The sequence below is a fragment of the Alosa alosa genome, chromosome 11 (assembly GCF_017589495.1).
Source record: "Alosa alosa isolate M-15738 ecotype Scorff River chromosome 11, AALO_Geno_1.1, whole genome shotgun sequence".
Classification (NCBI taxonomy): Eukaryota; Metazoa; Chordata; class Actinopteri; order Clupeiformes; family Clupeidae; genus Alosa; species Alosa alosa.
In genome coordinates, this window is record NC_063199.1 from 13,412,313 (window position 1) to 13,430,740 (window position 18,428).

At 44.5% G+C, this 18,428-nt stretch overlaps 2 protein-coding genes across 2 annotated transcripts in view; both read right to left on the minus strand.

Annotated features, from left to right (window-relative positions):
* Positions 1 to 279: 279 nt before the first annotated feature.
* Positions 280 to 4,909, minus strand: endouc (endonuclease, polyU-specific C). Its single transcript, XM_048256354.1, has 8 exons — positions 4,782 to 4,909; positions 4,425 to 4,487; positions 4,133 to 4,232; positions 3,910 to 4,021; positions 3,220 to 3,341; positions 1,473 to 1,585; positions 1,215 to 1,365; positions 280 to 963 (listed from the first exon to the last, which is right to left on the minus strand). Exons 1-8 carry the CDS (start codon positions 4,790 to 4,792, stop codon positions 703 to 705), a joined length of 933 nt encoding a protein of 310 aa, XP_048112311.1. The 5' UTR covers positions 4,793 to 4,909; the 3' UTR covers positions 280 to 702.
* A 629-nt stretch (positions 4,910 to 5,538) lies between these two features.
* ppfibp1b (PPFIA binding protein 1b) overlaps positions 5,539 to 18,428 on the minus strand; it is a 28,858-nt gene continuing 15,968 nt past the window's right edge. The window contains 22 exon segments of the mRNA XM_048256353.1: positions 5,539 to 6,679; positions 7,726 to 7,791; positions 8,201 to 8,368; positions 8,743 to 8,882; positions 8,885 to 8,930; positions 9,175 to 9,300; positions 9,426 to 9,548; positions 10,021 to 10,109; positions 10,266 to 10,377; positions 10,605 to 10,755; positions 11,281 to 11,409; positions 11,619 to 11,760; positions 13,565 to 13,685; positions 13,687 to 13,743; positions 14,357 to 14,389; positions 14,551 to 14,611; positions 14,996 to 15,075; positions 15,645 to 15,784; positions 16,017 to 16,101; positions 16,222 to 16,283; positions 17,600 to 17,644; positions 17,947 to 18,064. Of these exon segments, the coding sequence (XP_048112310.1) occupies positions 6,596 to 6,679; positions 7,726 to 7,791; positions 8,201 to 8,368; positions 8,743 to 8,882; positions 8,885 to 8,930; positions 9,175 to 9,300; positions 9,426 to 9,548; positions 10,021 to 10,109; positions 10,266 to 10,377; positions 10,605 to 10,755; positions 11,281 to 11,409; positions 11,619 to 11,760; positions 13,565 to 13,685; positions 13,687 to 13,743; positions 14,357 to 14,389; positions 14,551 to 14,611; positions 14,996 to 15,075; positions 15,645 to 15,784; positions 16,017 to 16,101; positions 16,222 to 16,283; positions 17,600 to 17,644; positions 17,947 to 18,064 (2,178 nt within the window). The 3' untranslated portion in view covers positions 5,539 to 6,595.

Genomic DNA, 18,428 nt, shown 5'->3' on the forward strand with positions numbered 1-18,428 from the left:
TTCTTCACTGAGATCTTTAAAACACGTCACCATTCATTAAAATGTTGAAGGTACAGTTAGGAACAAAATTATTCATACCCCAGGCAAATATTGATTTAATGTTGGTTTTCTCTTGACCTATGTTCTGACTGCCTAACTGTATCTGTGGTATATTCTAGTTTAATGATTAAATAATATACTGTATCTGTGAGAAAATAAATGTTATTTAAGGTGCAACAAAAATGTTGAGCTTAGTAAAGTTGGTATACAATTGTACATTTTTAAATACAGTCAACACAGTTGTAAACAAAATGTTTATTCACCTTAAGCCAAACTATATGCAATGTTACTAAAAGCAACAGGATATACACTGTTTTTTAACAGTTACCATTTACCCTAAAAACAGAAAAGCCTGGTTGCATAAATGTACTGCTGACACAGCTGACAGTGCAGGCTATCTCAAGAACATCTTGCAAGAAGCAACAGACATGACAGATACAAATCCACTATTGATAAAAAAAAAAACAATCACATTTCAAAAGATTTTAAGATCTTCTTAAGCCCTGTATTTCAACATCACCATGAAACCATAACCTAATTATTTAAATTCAGCTGGGTCTCAGACATAGTGAGCATTGCTTTACAGATGAGTAACAGAGCAGAGAGCATAGGCAGTGCTGTAGTTAAATATGTGTGGTTCAACAGGTGCAGTATGGGCACCCTCTACAGGTGCCTCTTGTTGCTGCTCAGCAGCTTTGGGTAGGCAGTGCCAATGGAGCGACCGTGCCTGTACACCACCAGCTCCAGCTGGTACTCATCCAGGTTCACCACAGCCGTGGAGGACTTTGTTGTGGAGGTGAGGAAGAGGATGGTGAAGATGGCCACCTCAAACTCAGGGCTGACCCCGACGAAGGCGCTCCCCACTGGCTTGATCAGGCCATGCCAGCTGAACTGTGTGTTCAGGACATGGTCATCTGAGTCCGGCTGGAGGAGTGGTCATAGACATGGGAATCAGCTACAGTATGTTCACAATAACCTTTCTGAAGAGAACGGCTGTCAAATATGATTGTCTGGTGTATTATTTGCAGATATATTGATTTATTTATATCCAGATTAATGTACTTTCACAGCGAGTGTATGCGATCAACATCTTGTTAGTTGTTTATTTACGTTTCTGTGAATGACTATGACTGAGTCGGCTCTCTATATAAATATTTGAAGTGAGTTGCAGTTACCAGATCATTGTATGAGGCTTTGTATCCCTTGTAGTCGAGGTGCTTGTGTTTCTCCTGCAAGTAGTACTGGACCCAGTTGTGGAGGCCCATGATCTCTCTGCCAAATTTGCTCTCTCCAACAAACACATGCTCAAATCCACTGGAGTCAGCCCTATCCCACAGAGAGTGAATGAGCTATTTGTGATTGAGTGAACTCCATTTATCGAGTATACGGACACATGGTCCAACACATAAAATTCAAAAGGAGTTCTCACTTACCCCCCATTGCGGTCTCTGTGATAGACACGGAACCATATTTCATACAGATCCGTCTTGAACTGCTTCAGGCTAGCCCGTGCCTGCCCTTTCCCCACCAGGTATGTGTGTGCTCGCTGAGGGAGGGATAGCAGAACACATGTTCATGTTAATTGAGTGTAGCCTCACTAGTCTGTATCACAAATAGAACTCTATTAATTATGACAGATGGGGTGATAGGGGATTTGTGGTGTTTCACTTCAGTCTATCCACCTGGGCCTGATTACTTTGGCTGCCTGTCCTTCAATATGTACTTCCCCTTTTCTCTAGAAAGTGTTCAAAAACACTTTTACAATGTTTCCTATGTTCACAGCCATATTGTTTCACATTTCTCATACTTTGACAGCATAAGACACCCTTAAAGGTGCAGTCAGCGATTGGGCGATGGGCGATTTCAAGCCCATCAATTTTTTTGTCACATTCAGCAATAATTCCCTCATGAGTCATGACTGCTAGCTGCCCATTCCGTAAGTACACTGTAGTAAAACACTGTCTCTGTAGACAGTCCAGGCACTGAAAACTGGAAACAAACAAAGTGGGGGCAGCCTGTCCCACAAACAATAAAGAAACCACAAGTGGAGTTTCTAGGAATTCTGAAGGGAGTTTTGTTTGGTCATGGGTTAAAATATAATGTATGTTGTTTTGGACAAAAGCATCTGCTAATAATTTGAAATATAAACATAAACAAATGTGACTTCCTGCTCAATTGCTGACTGCACCTAGCCTAGAAATCTAGACGCACCCTAGCGGCGGCAAATTAATTTGCTCAGCCTGTACGTCTAGTATCAAACCATAGGGATTTCTATTGGCTGACGCCGTGGACGTCATCCAATCACAGCACTCTATTTTGTTAGAGAGTCTTAAGGCGGGCTTAACAGGATAACGACAGTCCCGGCGACGGTGAACAACAAGGGGAGGTGGCTATGGCGAACGAAAGCGGTTGTTTGAATTGGCGTTGCCATCAACTTTGGAGGAGTTGGACTTGTGCTTTTCTTTGAAAGTTGAGCAACACAATGCACTTAAGTCATTCCTTTCAAGAAGGATGTATTTGCCGCTTTGCCGACCCGGATACGGATATGGTCGTGGCGCTGGCCTATTGCATGCCTAGGCAGTTTGAAAGACAATTCTCTGCCCGCCCCTTGGATTAAGCGAGGTGAATGGTTCGATTCCAGACTATACATTTCAATGATATAAGATGGCCCGCCAGGCTAGACTGCACCTTTAATAGCCATTAATGATGTTTGCACAAGAGGAGAGATGCAAACTACTATGAACTGAAACAGCATTACTACAAGACCATTATCAGTAATACAAGACGACTACTACTGCAAGCCTAATATCAGTACTCCATTATGTTAATTACGAAAGTATTCACAGGCTTAGTAGTAATGATGTGGCAACACTTTAAGTGAAAGGACAGCTGTGGAAACACATGATGAAACAGATGGTTTGATTGCTCCAGCATGTTGTTCTTGTCCGACCTTTGGCTAGTGGCTTCCAAGAACAGAGCGTGACAGGACGCACCAGAATTCCCACTGGAGTTTAATTCTGCACAGTTCATGTCAGAATAGGGAGGGGTAAGGACATGCAAACATTATTTCATAAAAGGTCTGACAAAAGTAATGGGCATCCATGCATTACGAAGAAAGATTGAATGCCGGACATTGAGATTGAGTGGTTTGAGTGAGGGCAGTGACATTCCAAGTCTAACCTTCATCACTTCAGTCTCCAAGATGGCGTCTAGGAACTCGTTGTTCTCTGTGACCTCCTCTGTTGTGACCATCTCAGCTGTGCCTGTGGCCATCTCATAGTTATCCAGCAGCTTAATGAAGCCTGCAGAGACAACCAAGACCAAGCAATTCAAGATTAACGGACAAATTATAATTTACTTAGAGACAGTAATTTACATTGTCATATATATTACATTGAAGTATTTCATACACAAACTTTTGTAATTTGCTATGTTTTCACACATTCTGCACAAAACACAAAAAATCATGTTGGTTTTAAACTCATGATTTGTATAAAAACTCCTGTAGGAAAACAGAATAGTCATTGTATATGTAATGACAAAGTTTTGGCAGTATGATTGGAAAGCACACGGAGTTCAGGCTTGCTTTGTGTGCCAGAATCTAATTATGGGCTGTTGCACAATAACATGCTGAGGCCTGTTCTGCATCAGCCCGGTGAAAGAGGCCTGTTCCAGTGAGAACCCCCAAAACCGTTGTGCCCTCACACAACGTTGGGGTGGAGCCACATAATGACTGTGGAAACTTTAGCTAAACAATAAGTTACATAAAACCAGTCTGTTCATGAGCAAGTCTGAACAGAATAGTCTTTATTCTATTAGATGCAACACATTGTAAAGGAATACTACTACAATGTCAGACCAAATACTCACGGGCATAAGTGGTTATGCTGTTAAGCTTATCCTCATCAACTGAGGAGAAGAGAGGTTTTGCAGCATAATCCCTTGCATAGGTGCTTCCTTGGGTAACATAGCCTGCTTTGCCCTGGTTACAAATGAATAAATGTAAAGCGTTTTTTTAGTTATTTCTTCAAAATCACAACAGATGAACTGCAATGCATTTGTGCACAATGGAAGAGAACCTCAGACTCCACACCTGCAGATCAATGGTGTAGTCTGTCCCTGGTGACAAGCGGTTCTTATCCAACTTCCACAGCTCATTCAGAATGTTTGACAGGTCCTGGTTCACTGTTTGACTGCAGTGCAGTGGGCAACATAGAAATGTTTCTGATACAGCATCATGTATCAAGAAGTAGTCTAATGTGCTAAATGTCAATGACTGCATGATTATCTTTGAAAAAGGAAGGACCATGTGGGCTGTGTCATGGATTGTTGGGTGTCACATATTTGCACATAAAAACAACAGTCTGGGGGGAAAAAACACCTACCTTGCTGCATTTACCAGAGGCTGGGCGACTGTTAACACTACCATCAAAACTCCATAGCTTGTTCTGGAAGAGGTTGCAGTAAGTCACATATTGTAAAGGAGGATTTAGCATTGGCTAGAATTCACCTTTTAAGTAAAGTCTATTATGCATGCATTGTATAACACCAAGAAGTGCAACGATTTTAGACTGTGTTGCAAACGGTGAACCTGTTACTAACATGTTTCGGCGAAGTCTACGTGGTGTCACAAAAGTGAAGAACGTATTCCGTTCGCACTGAATTGACTCCACGGAAGATAATTACACTGACAATACTTTCAATAACAAATGGAAATCAACAATTCAGAGTGTAATACTCACCCGTACGCCATGGTTGTAGTCCACCTAACTGACTAAAGTCGAGCATATAACCCTGTAAGCGGCCAAGCCCTCCCCGTAGGTGATTTAACTCTTAACTGAGTGGTATGCAACGAGCCCCAACTTTTACGTAATGTTGACGTAAAATGAATAGTGGGAAGGCCTGGGGCAGTAACTGGCGGGCTACTTCATCTGAACGCCTCTCTATGACAACAATTAGATTACACTTTCTAGAGGAGCCAGTGCAACAGGGCTGAAGAGGATTGCTGTGATGGTCAGCCAAGTAGGCTACTCAAAGTGGGCTCTGATCATGGTGCAGTTCTGCACAGATGTCATGGCATCACCCTCAAGTTCATACAGCAACACAAGCCTGGCTCCCAACACACAGCCTCTCTTATGTAGGATACAGAGGAGTCGGAAGCAACCGCCGAGAGGATGACTATGGCAATACTCTTTATACTCTGGTCAAGCACTTAGAATGTGTGCATATGAATTACTTTGTAACATCAGTTCAATTGCATAATTCACCCATCAAGAATGGGTTAAAATGTTCTTTGGTTGACATTTCTAAAATGAAAAGAACATTTAGCCTACATAATGGGTGTGGTCTTGTGTGCTGAGCATTCAAAACTACAGTGGAGTCCTGGGTGTGTAGAACACATTTGTATGTTTAACAGTGTATACTTCGGAGAACCAGACTAAGTTCGGAATTCTGACACCCCAACCCATGACAATAAACAATTTCCAAAAGACAACTTCATTATTTTATTCAATAACTTTAATGACCTGATAAAAAGGGATAAAAGTGGACACAGTACACATTTTCTTCTTTATGTGGCTAGGGCTGCCTAAGACCAGTATCAGATGGTTTGGATCTGAGAACATGCCAACACAGCCTCGCTGTATATTTTCACATAGTAACAGTCAACATAATTCAATAACACAGTTCTGTTATTACAGATATAGAAATTATTATTTCTTTGTGTTAGGACATGCTCCATATTTTGGCAAACAGGACAGAAATAACATGCAATGATACTTTACAACCAGGAAACGGGATTGACTGTGATGAGTTACATGTTAATACACGAGTGAGAATGCATGCAAATGTATGCCACCAGCCTGTGGAAAGTACAGCAATATTCCCTGTGCCAGGCAGATGCATTACAATATTTTGGCATTAGACTCGCAAAGATGCAATTTTCAGTAGCACAATAACCTCAAAAACGGTTTAATTCTTTATTCTGACACTCCTTTATAAAACCTAGTTTGAACTCCACCAATATCTGTGTCAGATAGGAAAAGTGTCATTGTGCCGTTGGGTTATAAAAAGGGCGCTCTAGATGTTTGAATTAAAAAATAAGCCATAATAAAAAATATTTCCAGGAACCAGCTGGTAGGTAGGTGAAAATGCAATTAGCTCACTAATTTTTTACACTTCAGATCGAATCAAATGTTTTCCAACCTGTACTGCTAAATACACATAGACAGCTGAAATGCATATCATTACAACGGGGTGACACTGTCCTGCTTGTGAGGCAACCTGTCTGCTCCAAGTTGACATTGGGAATAGGGAGCGATGCTGTTTTGTAATATTAATACTAACGTTAAGGTCATGGCCTTAGAATAGCTGAGGTGGCGTTGGCACCGAGACTACGAGCTGTCTGTCAGGAGGATTCTGAGGGTGGAGCGGGCATGCAGACTGGCACTGCCCCAGGGGGACAGGGAGGAGGGGTGCAGGTTGGCACAGGTTTGGCAGTCATCCCAGCAGCATCTAGAGGAGTGGGCACCTTGGCAAGGCCCCTCACACATTAGTGTCAAACATTAGAGTCGTCATCCGTCACGCTGGGATTGGGCGAACTGGAGATCTCCTTAAACAGCTCATCGTCTTTCAACATGCTCTACAGACACAACACATTGATAATCAGTATTACAACTAATAAATCATACATATCCATAGATAACAAAACACACACATCTACACTACACAATTACATATCAACTTGTACAAAATTCATTTGCATGACCTCAAGCAGATCTTTGGGTGGCAATTTGGCTTATTTGGGGGCGAAAAATGTCATCATGTTGGCTTCATATCATGCTGTATGTTTGTATTTCATACATTTTGAAATTCATCTTAAGTTTATTTTTTAATAATTTGTAGTATGTTGAATATTTTATATTGATTTTCGTATTGACTTACATTTACCTTTAAGGTATAGGTCAAATTCAGTGCCTGTCACTTTAAAAACTTGAGAGTAAATTAGGCTTTAGTCTCACGGTTTTAGGCTAGTAGAAAAAAGTGCATAATGCATAAGGATATATGGATGCAATTCATTATGATTTCTATGTAATAATAAATGTTCAAAAATGTAACAAGTAGAACATAATCGTTTCATATGATTAACTAGAACACAGTAGTTAAAGGCAGTAGTGGTAAGTTTATCAGCTGTTGTTATTTTATTTGTAAATAAATAGCTTAATGACATGACATAAATGATTGATTTCTGGCCCACAGTCAAACACAGCTACTTTATGAGCGACATAGTATCAACTAATTTTTTCACGCAATAGAAAAGGGAGGCCTGCACAGCATGGGGGCTGAATGTGCTGCTCGCTATTTAATGAGTCCCTTAGCATTACTGATAGATGAAAGTTAGCAAGCTAGCACAATAGAAACTGATTTTGTCACTTAAATAAGTGTCCACCAACACCCCCTGCTGACAAAATGTGCAAACTGATAGAATGCAAACTGCATTTGTAACGAGTGCATCATGAGCAATTCAACAGAAAAGAATGGGTGTGAATTTTGCTTTTTTCGCCCGTCGCAGATAATTATTTGGTTTATCTCTGGGGTGGCACTGCCTCCCCCAGCCTTCCCGTAGGCACGCCCCCGACTGAATCTTTGGCCTCACTTCATCTGAAGTCTACTTGGGTGAGTTCTTACCGTCAGGTTATTGATTCCCTCTGAGAAGGCTCCAATCTGCCTCACTGTGCCCTCGGAGTCCTCCATCTAAAAACACAGACGAGAGAGAACATTGTCTGTTCCTAGTCCTAGATAGAATGGACTAGTAGACGGAATGACCAATCTAGGCTCACTTCCACCACCTACTGCTGAGAACACTCAAGTTTGTCTTGTGTAGAAAGCTTGTATTTACCTAGTTTGGATCATTATCCTACCTGCTTATTATCCTACTTACTGAATGCTAATCTTATTTTGCTGGATTAAGTTAAAATATACAAAATGTTCCTAAATACATTTCTCACATTCACATCTTTCTTTGCTTTGCTGTAGTGTGAATATTGGATATAATGCTCTATTCCACTTTCTCTCACTACTTCTACTCAATGCTAATACTATTTAGACTAAATGAGCTATGCACTCTAAATATAATGATGAGGCCCCGTGCAGCCTTCCTCACCTGTTCTAGCCGGTCCAGGTCATCCTCGTAGATCTGCAGCTCCATGCCCCGGTAGCCCTTCTGGAAGCTGCGTCCCTTCGGCATCTCTACATCCATGGGGCACACATACTCTTCCCGATCCTCCTGCTTCTTCTTCCTCGTCAGGGTGCCGAAGCCCAGTTTCCTGGGCTGGGGACAAGAAGATCAGCACCAGGTTAAATGGAGCGTGTGGAGGACTTAAACAAGCACTTAGAGAGCAACTCAGTCATATATCACTGCCAAAAAGGAAAATTCTGTATACTGTAGCACAATTTAGGGTTGAGGCATGTTCTACTTTGCTTTATGGAAGTAAAAATACTGAACATCCCATGGTTTGGGATGGTAGACACATTTTGACATCAGAGAGAATGAAAAATCTGAATAAGGCCCCTACGCACAATGTCAACAAGCCTCATTCTGAATTCTTGAGGTCATTGGGTACATCTGGTTTCCATGTCATCCTGACCATAGACAGCTCTGCAGGCAGACTGTTGTGTGTGCCAGCTGTGTGGCGTGCTGCGTACCTTGACCTTGGCGGTGGCTGTGAGGAGCGTGTAGTCGGGGTGCTCCACGCACTCCTGCTTGGACTGCTGGGCCTCTTGGCCCACCAGCAGGGTGAAGTGGGTGCCCAGGTGTCGACGCAGCAGCGTCTTGTTGGGGGGATGTTCAGCAGCAGGGCCATGGTCTCCACATTAAAGCGTGGCTCCAGGACCTGGGACACACACACACACACACACACAAAGATGCAATGTCATACAGTATATACCACATATTAGTACACACAGCAGGCGCATAAACGCATGCACACACACACACACACATGCACACACACACACACCACATCAAAACAATCAAAAGCTTTTGTGAGAACACATTTCTGTATTAAGGTTATTCCAATAATCTGCCCAAGGCGTCTTTATAAACCCTCAGCACTGTTACACCCTCTGTCTTCTCACCATGAGTCCTCCATGGACTCCGCTGCCCCTGAGGTTGGGTGCGTACTCAGCCAGGTCCACGGAGCGCAGCCACTCCATCACGCGGTGGTTGGTCCACTGGGAGATCTCTGCAGGACTGATGTTGCTCTGGGGGACACAAGGACAGTTGTTTCACCACAGTGCTACCATCACAGCCACTGGCATGGATTAATCCTCTACAGCCTGTCTCAAGGACTCCCACATGGTCAGCGTAAACTTCTCGTCTCCCTCACCTCGTCGGAGGGTCGGCGGCGCAGGCAGTTGGGCTCGTAGTTGTTGAGGCGCAGCACCTGGATGGCTCTCTTGATGCTCAAGTGGTGCAGCACGCTGCCCACTTTCAGAGACAGCAAGTCATCCTAAAGGCAACCAAGACCAAACCAGACTTCAACTCAATCCTTGTGAATGTGCAACGTAATTAGGGGAACTGAGACCTGCACTTGATGGCAAGAAGTATAGGAAAAGTATAGGATAAATAAAATATATGTATAGTATATAGTCTTCCTATTTTCACTGCATTAATTGTTGTATTTGTTGCTGTATCCATCTCCTTACCATCTTGTGAATTCTCATTTTTACTTATCTCTGATGTTTGTTTGTATTATTACCATTTGTTTTTCTCGCTATTATTGTGTATGAAATGTGCTATACAAATAAAGTTTATCATCATTATTATGGTACATGTATGCTATATACAGGTTTTTGTTAATTGTGCATAACAGATAGGATTTTTTTATATTCCAGTATTCAGAGTGTTTATGAGTAAACTACATTCCCTGAAATTACAAAGCAAATTTGATGCTCATATTTAATTAAGATCCAGACACTCACCACAGTCATGTAGTGTAGCATCCGCCCATCCACCCTGGCTTCATCAAACTGCGTCTTATACTGGGGCAGGCCAATGTCATCCAGCCACCCTGACGGAGAGGAGGGAGGGGGAAGCACAGGAGATGAGAGAATTAAAATAAGAAAAAGAGAATGAAAAGAAATACTCTAGCAGACGGTGGCACAGGGGCCATATATGTGTCTGACTGATGTGCGAGATGTAAAGGGCAGGAGGCGGTGGTCCTTACTGGTGACCCAGTGGTAGTCCAGTTTGCCCTTGCCGTCCTCCTCCTCTGAGCCCAGGGCCTGGAGGGCCAGCTGCAGCTTCTTCCGGTGCAGAGGGTGCTTAATGCCCAGCTCCTGCAGGGACACACGCACAGCTAACGCATGAAGGGGGGCATCGGAAAAAACGGAGTTCTATTTCCATACACCACATACACACTGTTTACGCCAAGGGCTTGCAATGACATTTAATACTTTACCCTTCAACGGAAACAAAAGATTATGTGTTGTCTTTCTGTACATTGTCTTCCCGTACAGGACGCCTGGTCGAGTGTGAATCTGTGTGTGTGTGTGTGTTCCCTTACCCGCTCCAGGTCATGCTGCGAGGCCTGCAGTAGTGTCTGGCCAGATGAGATCCACTGGCGAGCCAGACTCACATACAGGCCCAGGCCCTGATCCTGCAGCCACTCACACACCTGCTCCCGACTCCAACGTGCAAAGGGTGCGTCCAGCTCACTACAACACATACACTTGACACTCAACACTTGACACATCGATAGTCTGCATTAGCATACCACTTAAATCAATTTATTTATATAGCACATTTACTGTACAGACTGCTTAGCCGCATCAAAGTGCTTCACAGTAAAGTGCAATAAATAAGATCATTATAGATCATTAAGACTTACAGCTTAACTTACACAAAATAAATAACTGCTGAAGAAATAAATTTACATACATGATATATAATAATATATATAATACATGAAGACATTTCTAAACATACAGTTCTCCTTGTATGTGAACCCTTTGAACAGTTTGGAGTTCTCTGTTGTTTTATCATGATTTTCTTATTTTATCACCACTAGTTTTTAAACATGAACTGTCTGGTGTGTATATTTATCAAATACATGGACTTCAGAGGGAATTGTGTGAGAAGGCAAAAAATCATGAAACATGGAGTTCATTTGTTGGGGTTCATTTGTTTGTTCATTGAGGGTTCACAAACTTTCCTGGTCCTGTCACTGGCCTGCTCCTCACCTCCTGTTCTGCAGGTCCCGTGACCAGCCCAGTCGGGGTCCCGCTGTGGCCCGTACACCTCCCCTCTTAAAGTCGCCCTCCGGTAGGTTGTCATCCAGGTTAAAGGAGGTCGACTGACTCCTCCGCAGCCTGCAAAGAGGTGATGAGAGGCACATGAGGAAGACAAAAGAAAGGAGTCAGGAACATGGAGAAAGAACGAGTACAGTTGGAGATTTAAAGCATTGCTTTACAGCTTGTATTTTGCCACCAAAAGCAAAAAAAAATATTCCTATATTGCAGATGTTTGGTTAATCAAGACAATAAAACAGTCACTGTATGTCATTGGGAGAAGCACTTACTTTCCAAACAAAGCTTTGATTCCCTTTGACTTCTTCTTGCCTTCCGGTGAAGTGGGGAGTGTGTGTGTGCTGTCACTGTCTGCCGACCGCTGTGGCATCCCAGCCAGGTCTAGGTGGTCTGTTCCCTCTTGCTCCGTCTCCGCTGTGTGCACATACAACTACATTACCCACAATTCCAAACAGAGCATCCATCTGAGGCAACAGGGTATCAGGAGCAGACAATGACAGCCTTGTTGTGAAACTGCGGCGAGCCAGCACACAGGAAATCAGGAACATGTCTCCATGATGGAGGAGAAGAAAAGAAAGATGTTAGAGAGGAGAAGAAAAAAGGTAGTGGGGGCAGTGGAGTGAGAATGGCAGCTGAGGGCAGAGGAAGCTGGACAGCCTCACAAGGCTTCCTGCTCATGACATCTGGGCACAGCTACAGAACAACTGGATGTATGATGGAGGAAGGCTTGGATCAAATCAAACACACTTGCTGTGAAGTATGAAGGAGGCCACTCAAACACACACATGTGCTAGGGATGCTCCATTATGGCAAAACTCATAATCCTGATTATTTTGGTCAATAACAATATTATGATTATTTAATATGATTACTCAATGGTTTTGGAAAAAATGTAAATATTTAAGTTGCTTACTCAATGATTTTGGGAAAAAATAACTTAATATTTTTATAGTGAATTAAATTCAATTTCAAATATAATTCAACTGATAATGTGTACAACAGTGCTTCTGTAAAGCAAAGGAGTGTGCTGGATTTCTAACTCAAGACAAAACAAGAGCACTGTGCAAAAACAGAATGCTCCAAAATATTTTTTATATTTCAATTTTGTCGTTTTATAATTGTTGGAACGACAATTAATGGCACAGCCCTAACATATGTGCATGCACACACTAATCCACCACATACACGTTGGAACACACACTGGCAAACTCGCTGCCATTTGATAGCACATTAAACACTGTTATGAGCAGTGAGCCGGTTTCTAAATCAGACGCAACCTCAGGAAACGGGGTATGAGGGGGCTGCTTGCGGCTTGAGCGTCTGCTGGCAGAGTGCCAAACCAAGGGCCGTGGCGCTGGGGGCACTAACGAGTGATTATGGGGCACAGAGGCTCCGCGTTTGGCTTTCAGCACATCAGACGGAAAACCCAGGAATGTCTAAGGCCTGCACTCCAGCTTCCGGAAGGAAATCCCACGTTTTCAGTTTTGATCATGTCAAACGCCACAGAGGTTTCCCACAAGGCTTGTCAGGAACAGGGAGAAATACTGAATCAAGAGGTCCTGAACCAAAAAAGGCCTCTGGTTTCTTCTTAAACCATTTTGTCTATTTCTAGTGAAGATCTCCTTAAGAGGGATGCCTTGCATTCATCCTTCAGCTTGGGCTTCCATGCTAGGAGCATGAGCAGAAGCAACCAGAGAGGGGGAAGGGGTGCATTCAGGAATGACTGTAGAGGAAGTTAGCTGAGAGAGTTATGCGATGGAGGAGGGGGTGGGGGTGGCATGAAGGGGAAGGGGGAATCCAGTTGTTCCTCTGCAGTTCTCCAGAGAGGCCATGCAACAGCAGCCTCCCTACTGCAGGGGGCGCTCTATACCATACCTAGCATAGGGGCGCTCGCACTTCGCCCGCGGTCTTCACGCGCCACACAACGCACGCACACACGCCACACCGGGACACAACAGGAAGGACAAAGGACAACAAAGAGTTACGACAGTGAAAATAACAGCCATACAAACACTGACATGGAAAAAAATGACAGATTCCAACACACTGACACCAGAAGCCTTTTCAACTTTGGCAAATACATGAACAACACTGATATGAAAACACACACATGTGCAGTGATGAAACTGAAGGTCAGCTAAAGGAAAACAGTCATATCTGACTGACACACACACCACTGGGTGAGAGTGTGTGACCGCTCCAACCACTGCCTGCTCACCCAGGTTGGGGGCACTGGCTGTCCTCTTGCCCCCTTTGATCTTGAAGAAGCCTCGGCCGAAGGAGGATCGCGCCTTCTTGGTGCCGAAGCTGCTGTCCTCCTCGACTGTGGCGCGGGCAGTCAGGGGGCGACTTGGGGGGCAAGCAGGTGATTTTGTTCATCTCCTCCTGGGCTTTGCTCTGCAGACAGCGAGTGAATGGCATTTAACATCACTGAAATCCTGGTCAGACAGAACAGTTATTCATCACACAGACATATCACGCAAAATTACAACACAAAATTAGGAAACTCATGACATGGCCACATGTTAGACCTGAGGCTGGATTTGAGTGGATTAGTATTTCATTTGCCTTAGTATACCAAGTAAACACACAAACAAAACAAATGACCAACAAACAAATAAAAGACAAACACTGAGCACAAGATCTTGCGATGATACATTCCGAAAGCAGTCCTTGACGGTAACTCAAGCAGACAAACACACAGACACACACACACACACACACACACACACACACACACAGGAACACAAACACACATGAGGCATTCAAGGTGGCAAACACAGCTGTGGACAGTGGCTGCTAACCTTGAGGAGAAGAAACAAGCTGTCATTTGCCTGCAGAGACCAGAGAGAGAGAGAGAGAGAGAGAGAGAGAGAGAGAGAGAGAGAGAGAGAGAGAGAGAGAGAGAGAGAGGAGAAAAAAGAAGAGAAAAGGGACAGTTGACAAGAGGGAGGGAGAAGGGCCGAGTGAGGATGCCACAGATGGACAGAGCTTAGAGCAGTTTACTCACCTCCGATGGCCTGTCCTGAACCGCCAGCGGCCTCTGAGGAGGAACAAACACACAAACAACACTTGACATTTATCAAACCTTTCAACCATCTGAGGTCAGAGCAAGAGGTGGACTGGGACACAGGAGTGAAAGTCTGGCCTAATTACCACTCGAGCGTTACAACATGGCACTGTCACAAGTGGCAGGTTATGTACCTTTTCACTGCTGCTGATGTCCAGGTGGTCTTGACTGCCAGATGTGGGTGGCTCTGGGGTACTAAAGGGAACAAAAAACAATACAGGACAGTCAGGGACAGTTACAGTAATTTCCTGTGTATTAGCCAGATTGCGTATAAGCCGCAGGACAGTGTTTTATGCAAGTTAAAAGAAACAAAACCATATTAATACCATATTAACTGCCCCTGTGGATCAACCTCATAGCTGAAGAAATTTTGCAAAATCAATGTATAAGCTAATAGTTAGGAAATTACGGTAGCAGATGTGTAAGCAGATCCAGCTTGAAGATTTCCACACAACAGTATAATCAAAGCAGCCTATTAGATGTACATATGACTGAATGGTGGAGTGGTTGTTGTTCCACTGTTAGAGCCTTAAAGCAGAGATGCGTGTTCAAACATAGGCCATGCTGAGGGGCGCTCACCTGTCTGGCAGCGCAGGCTCCTGCTCCAGGCTCTGGGTGGGCTCTGGCCTGGCAGGGGGGGTGGGGGTGGGGGACGGCTCCTACAGGAGAGGAGAGGAAGATGAAGCCTCATGACCACACCACAGAGACAGCTACAAGTCAACACAGTATGTATACACATGCATTTCTCTGACCTGTAAGGAACCAGTGTTCCATATTGTGTCTAACTCAGCTAAACAGTCACCGGTGACATTGACCCACACCATCAGTTACACGGAGGGGCTGCTATAAACACTGCTCAGTGACACATCCATAGTAAACATGTGTCGCCTTGACTTCAATTTACCCTTTAACCTCAGGGCAGCTCTCTTAAATGTCAGCTACGCCCGTTTTGGCCTTGAGGTTTCACCCGGAGCACAATATACTCGTCAGAGTGACGGAAGCTCTAAAAATGTCAGAGTGGGACCCCAGGCAAAACACTACGGTCTATCGACTGGCTGCTGGCAGAGTAGCAGCATGAGGCTCTTCAGGAATGAAGCCTACGGCAGGAAGAAGCTAATGTTGAGAGCCAAGCTACTATAGTGTGATCAGACACCCTACACTTGTCTAACGGGCAGTTCTGAAAGCGTTTTCGGACACAGGGTGAGTGGGAGTGTGTCGGATGTCAAACCTCGTCCTGGTCCCGCCCTGCTGCTTCGTCCAGGCCGGCCAGCGCCAGTTTCTCCACTTCCATGGCGACCGAGAGGGCCGTTGACACCGAGCCAGAGCTGTCGCTATGACTCCCATCACTTTCTCCATCTTTCACTTTATCTGAGGTGAACAGCGGGGGATGGGGGTGGGAGAGTGCACAGTCTTAGGGGGACATCATGGCCAACATGCACAAACACACACGTTTGCACTTTATTTTCTTCAAACTTTTGTATGTGATCTGCCAAGACATGTTTAGATCCTGAATTTGTTCTAGAGTTGCTTAATGAAACAATACACAAGAGACAATGCTAATTGCTAATATACAACCAACCAACCATTCACATAAATTCACCTTTTTTCCCTTGAACTTGCATCACCATCTCCTGGACCTTCTTGTACCGAGCTACCGACTGCCGAAGCTCCTCAATCTTGCGGTCCTGGGACACGGACACACACACACACACACACACACACACACAAGAGTAGTCAGCAACAGGAGGCTCTGTATTACCATGCCCAACCCTTCTAAGGAGCTGAAGTTATACTAGTGGCTGTACCTTCTCCTCATTAGCAGCCATTAACGATTCCATCGCTTTCTTCATTCTCTGCACCTCCACATCTGTTAAGGCAGAGTACCCGCAGTGAGATATCTCTCTTGAAAAACACAGGCTTGCACATTCAGCATTTCAAATGGAGGCAACATAAGAAGAAGACAGAACAAACGAACACGTTTTCAACTGGATCAAGAGGTACACTAGAGGTACCCTATGGGATGCAGTCTGTGGGAAGAGTGACCAGTGCCTCTGCTGTAAAATGGGACAGAGCTCAGCCATGGACAAGGAGCTGGACGAGGAGGACTTTCTGGAAAGCTCCAGTGAGAGTGGAGAGTGAGGGAAAGGATGCTGTGGGGAGTGGGGAGAGAGAGTGGGAGCTGGGGGTGGTTAGAGGGCCGAGGCGTGGGTGTTGATGGAGAGAGGTGACGGAGGAGAGGTGTTGAGAGCAGGCTCCAGGCTGGAGAGGGTGATGACTGTTGATGGAGGAGACACAAGTGGACAGAGGGGACAGCAGGAGGAGGAGGAGGAGGAGGAGAGGGAGGAGGCGGCGGTGCTGGGACGAGGACAGAGACGCTCTCGACATGCCGAACGGCCACCAGACACGCAACCTCCTGAGGATCCTCCAGAGGACCCTGGTGAGCTGCAATATCACCCTACCAACAAGTCCAGAAATGTACCGCAGGGTAAACTCTACTTAGCGTGGCTGATAGACTACATACCCTAGAGATTTAGCCAACGAGTTATTCCTTACTTACACAATTGGCCTGGATACTGACAATCAGATAACAGGCAAAAGCTAATCTCCTCGAAATAAGTGTATCTGCTCTTTCATGACACCTACAGTATGGTGATCAGAAGATGATTGATTGAAAAAGGTTGCTTTTTACTTCTCAGGTCAAAATGGGCTCATTCTTGTGATGCAGTGGGAATATGATTACCCTATTGAACTAACAGATCAAACTGAGACATCCTGATCTATGTGTTCTGTGGCCACACAAGACCACATTTTGTGAGGGCTATTTTCAGACGTCACTTCATGGCACTCTTCTCAGAATAGGCTAACCTCATGATAATGCGCTATTTGCATGTACATGACTGCACTTGCCACAGCGGTCCTACTGAATCAAACAACTCCTTCACTAACGTGTAATTTTTCAGCGTGTCAAGGTAATAAAGGGGTCTCTGTTGTTTCAGAGGAGAGAGTGGGAGATGGTACATGCCCACACATGCAGACCGTGAGGCCAAAGGACAGCTGTGCACGGAGAATGAACGAACGAACAAACAAACAAACCAACAAACAAACAAACAAAACAAACAAACAAACAAACATGAACAAATGGACAGATGGATAGATGGATACAGATATGGACACGCCCCTTACGTTTCTCTTTCAGCCTCTTTTTATAAGTTTCCTCTGTGAGGGAGACTGGACAGGATAGAATTATACAACACTCCAGGTTAGTGCAAACATCATTGGGATAGCATCATTCAATGTTAATGACTCCAAATGACAGCAAAACACAATCACCCTGGTTGTTTGATCTCCCACTATGACTGGTGGGATGCCTAAGTGATCTTTTCCACCTTGCGGACACAGCATACTAAAAAAAAGCCCCACTAATCTAGGCCAGCTGCGATGGGGGCAGGTTGGGGCATTGACCGGGGTGAGTCAGGAGCGATGGGATTTCCCCCCTGGGTGAGGCAGCGGGGTGTGGACTGGGCACTCACCTCTCTCTCCGCCGTCGGCTCCTGCGGGCGTGACCGAGCGGTAGCCCGTCTCATCCTGCAGCCTCCTCAGCTCCCCGTCTCTCCCGTCCAGCTGCTGATGCAGCATCATCAGCTCCTCCTGCATAAGCCCACACAGGGAAAGACACTGTTACAGACAGTCAGTCACCCAGGAATATGTTAAGGGAGGGAAACGGCCAGGTAAATGCTCAGAGGTCAGAAGTTGGAAAATGGGATTATCGTAATTTCCCCACTATTAGCCACGGCTTATACACTATTTCTCCAGCTATGAGGTTAATACACAGGGGCAGTTAATATGGTATTAATATGGTTTTTAACAACTTGCATAAAACACTATCCTGCAGCTTAGACACAATGCGGCTAATACACAGGAAATTACTGTAGGAGAAACCATCTTTATTACACAGTTACAAACACACTGGATGTCACAACAATCTTCAGAGCCCATCTCAAACCCAATCAAA

Bases quoted from the DNA above. Each gene is read 5' to 3' on its own strand.
- endouc (XM_048256354.1), bottom strand. The intron at 3,342-3,909 runs GTGAGTATTTGG...TTGTCTCTGCAG, and splicing joins CAGCATAACCACTTATGCCC to GCTTCATTAAGCTGCTGGAT. The intron at 1,586-3,219 runs GTTAGACTTGGA...TCCCTCCCTCAG, and splicing joins TGGAGACTGAAGTGATGAAG to CGAGCACACACATACCTGGT.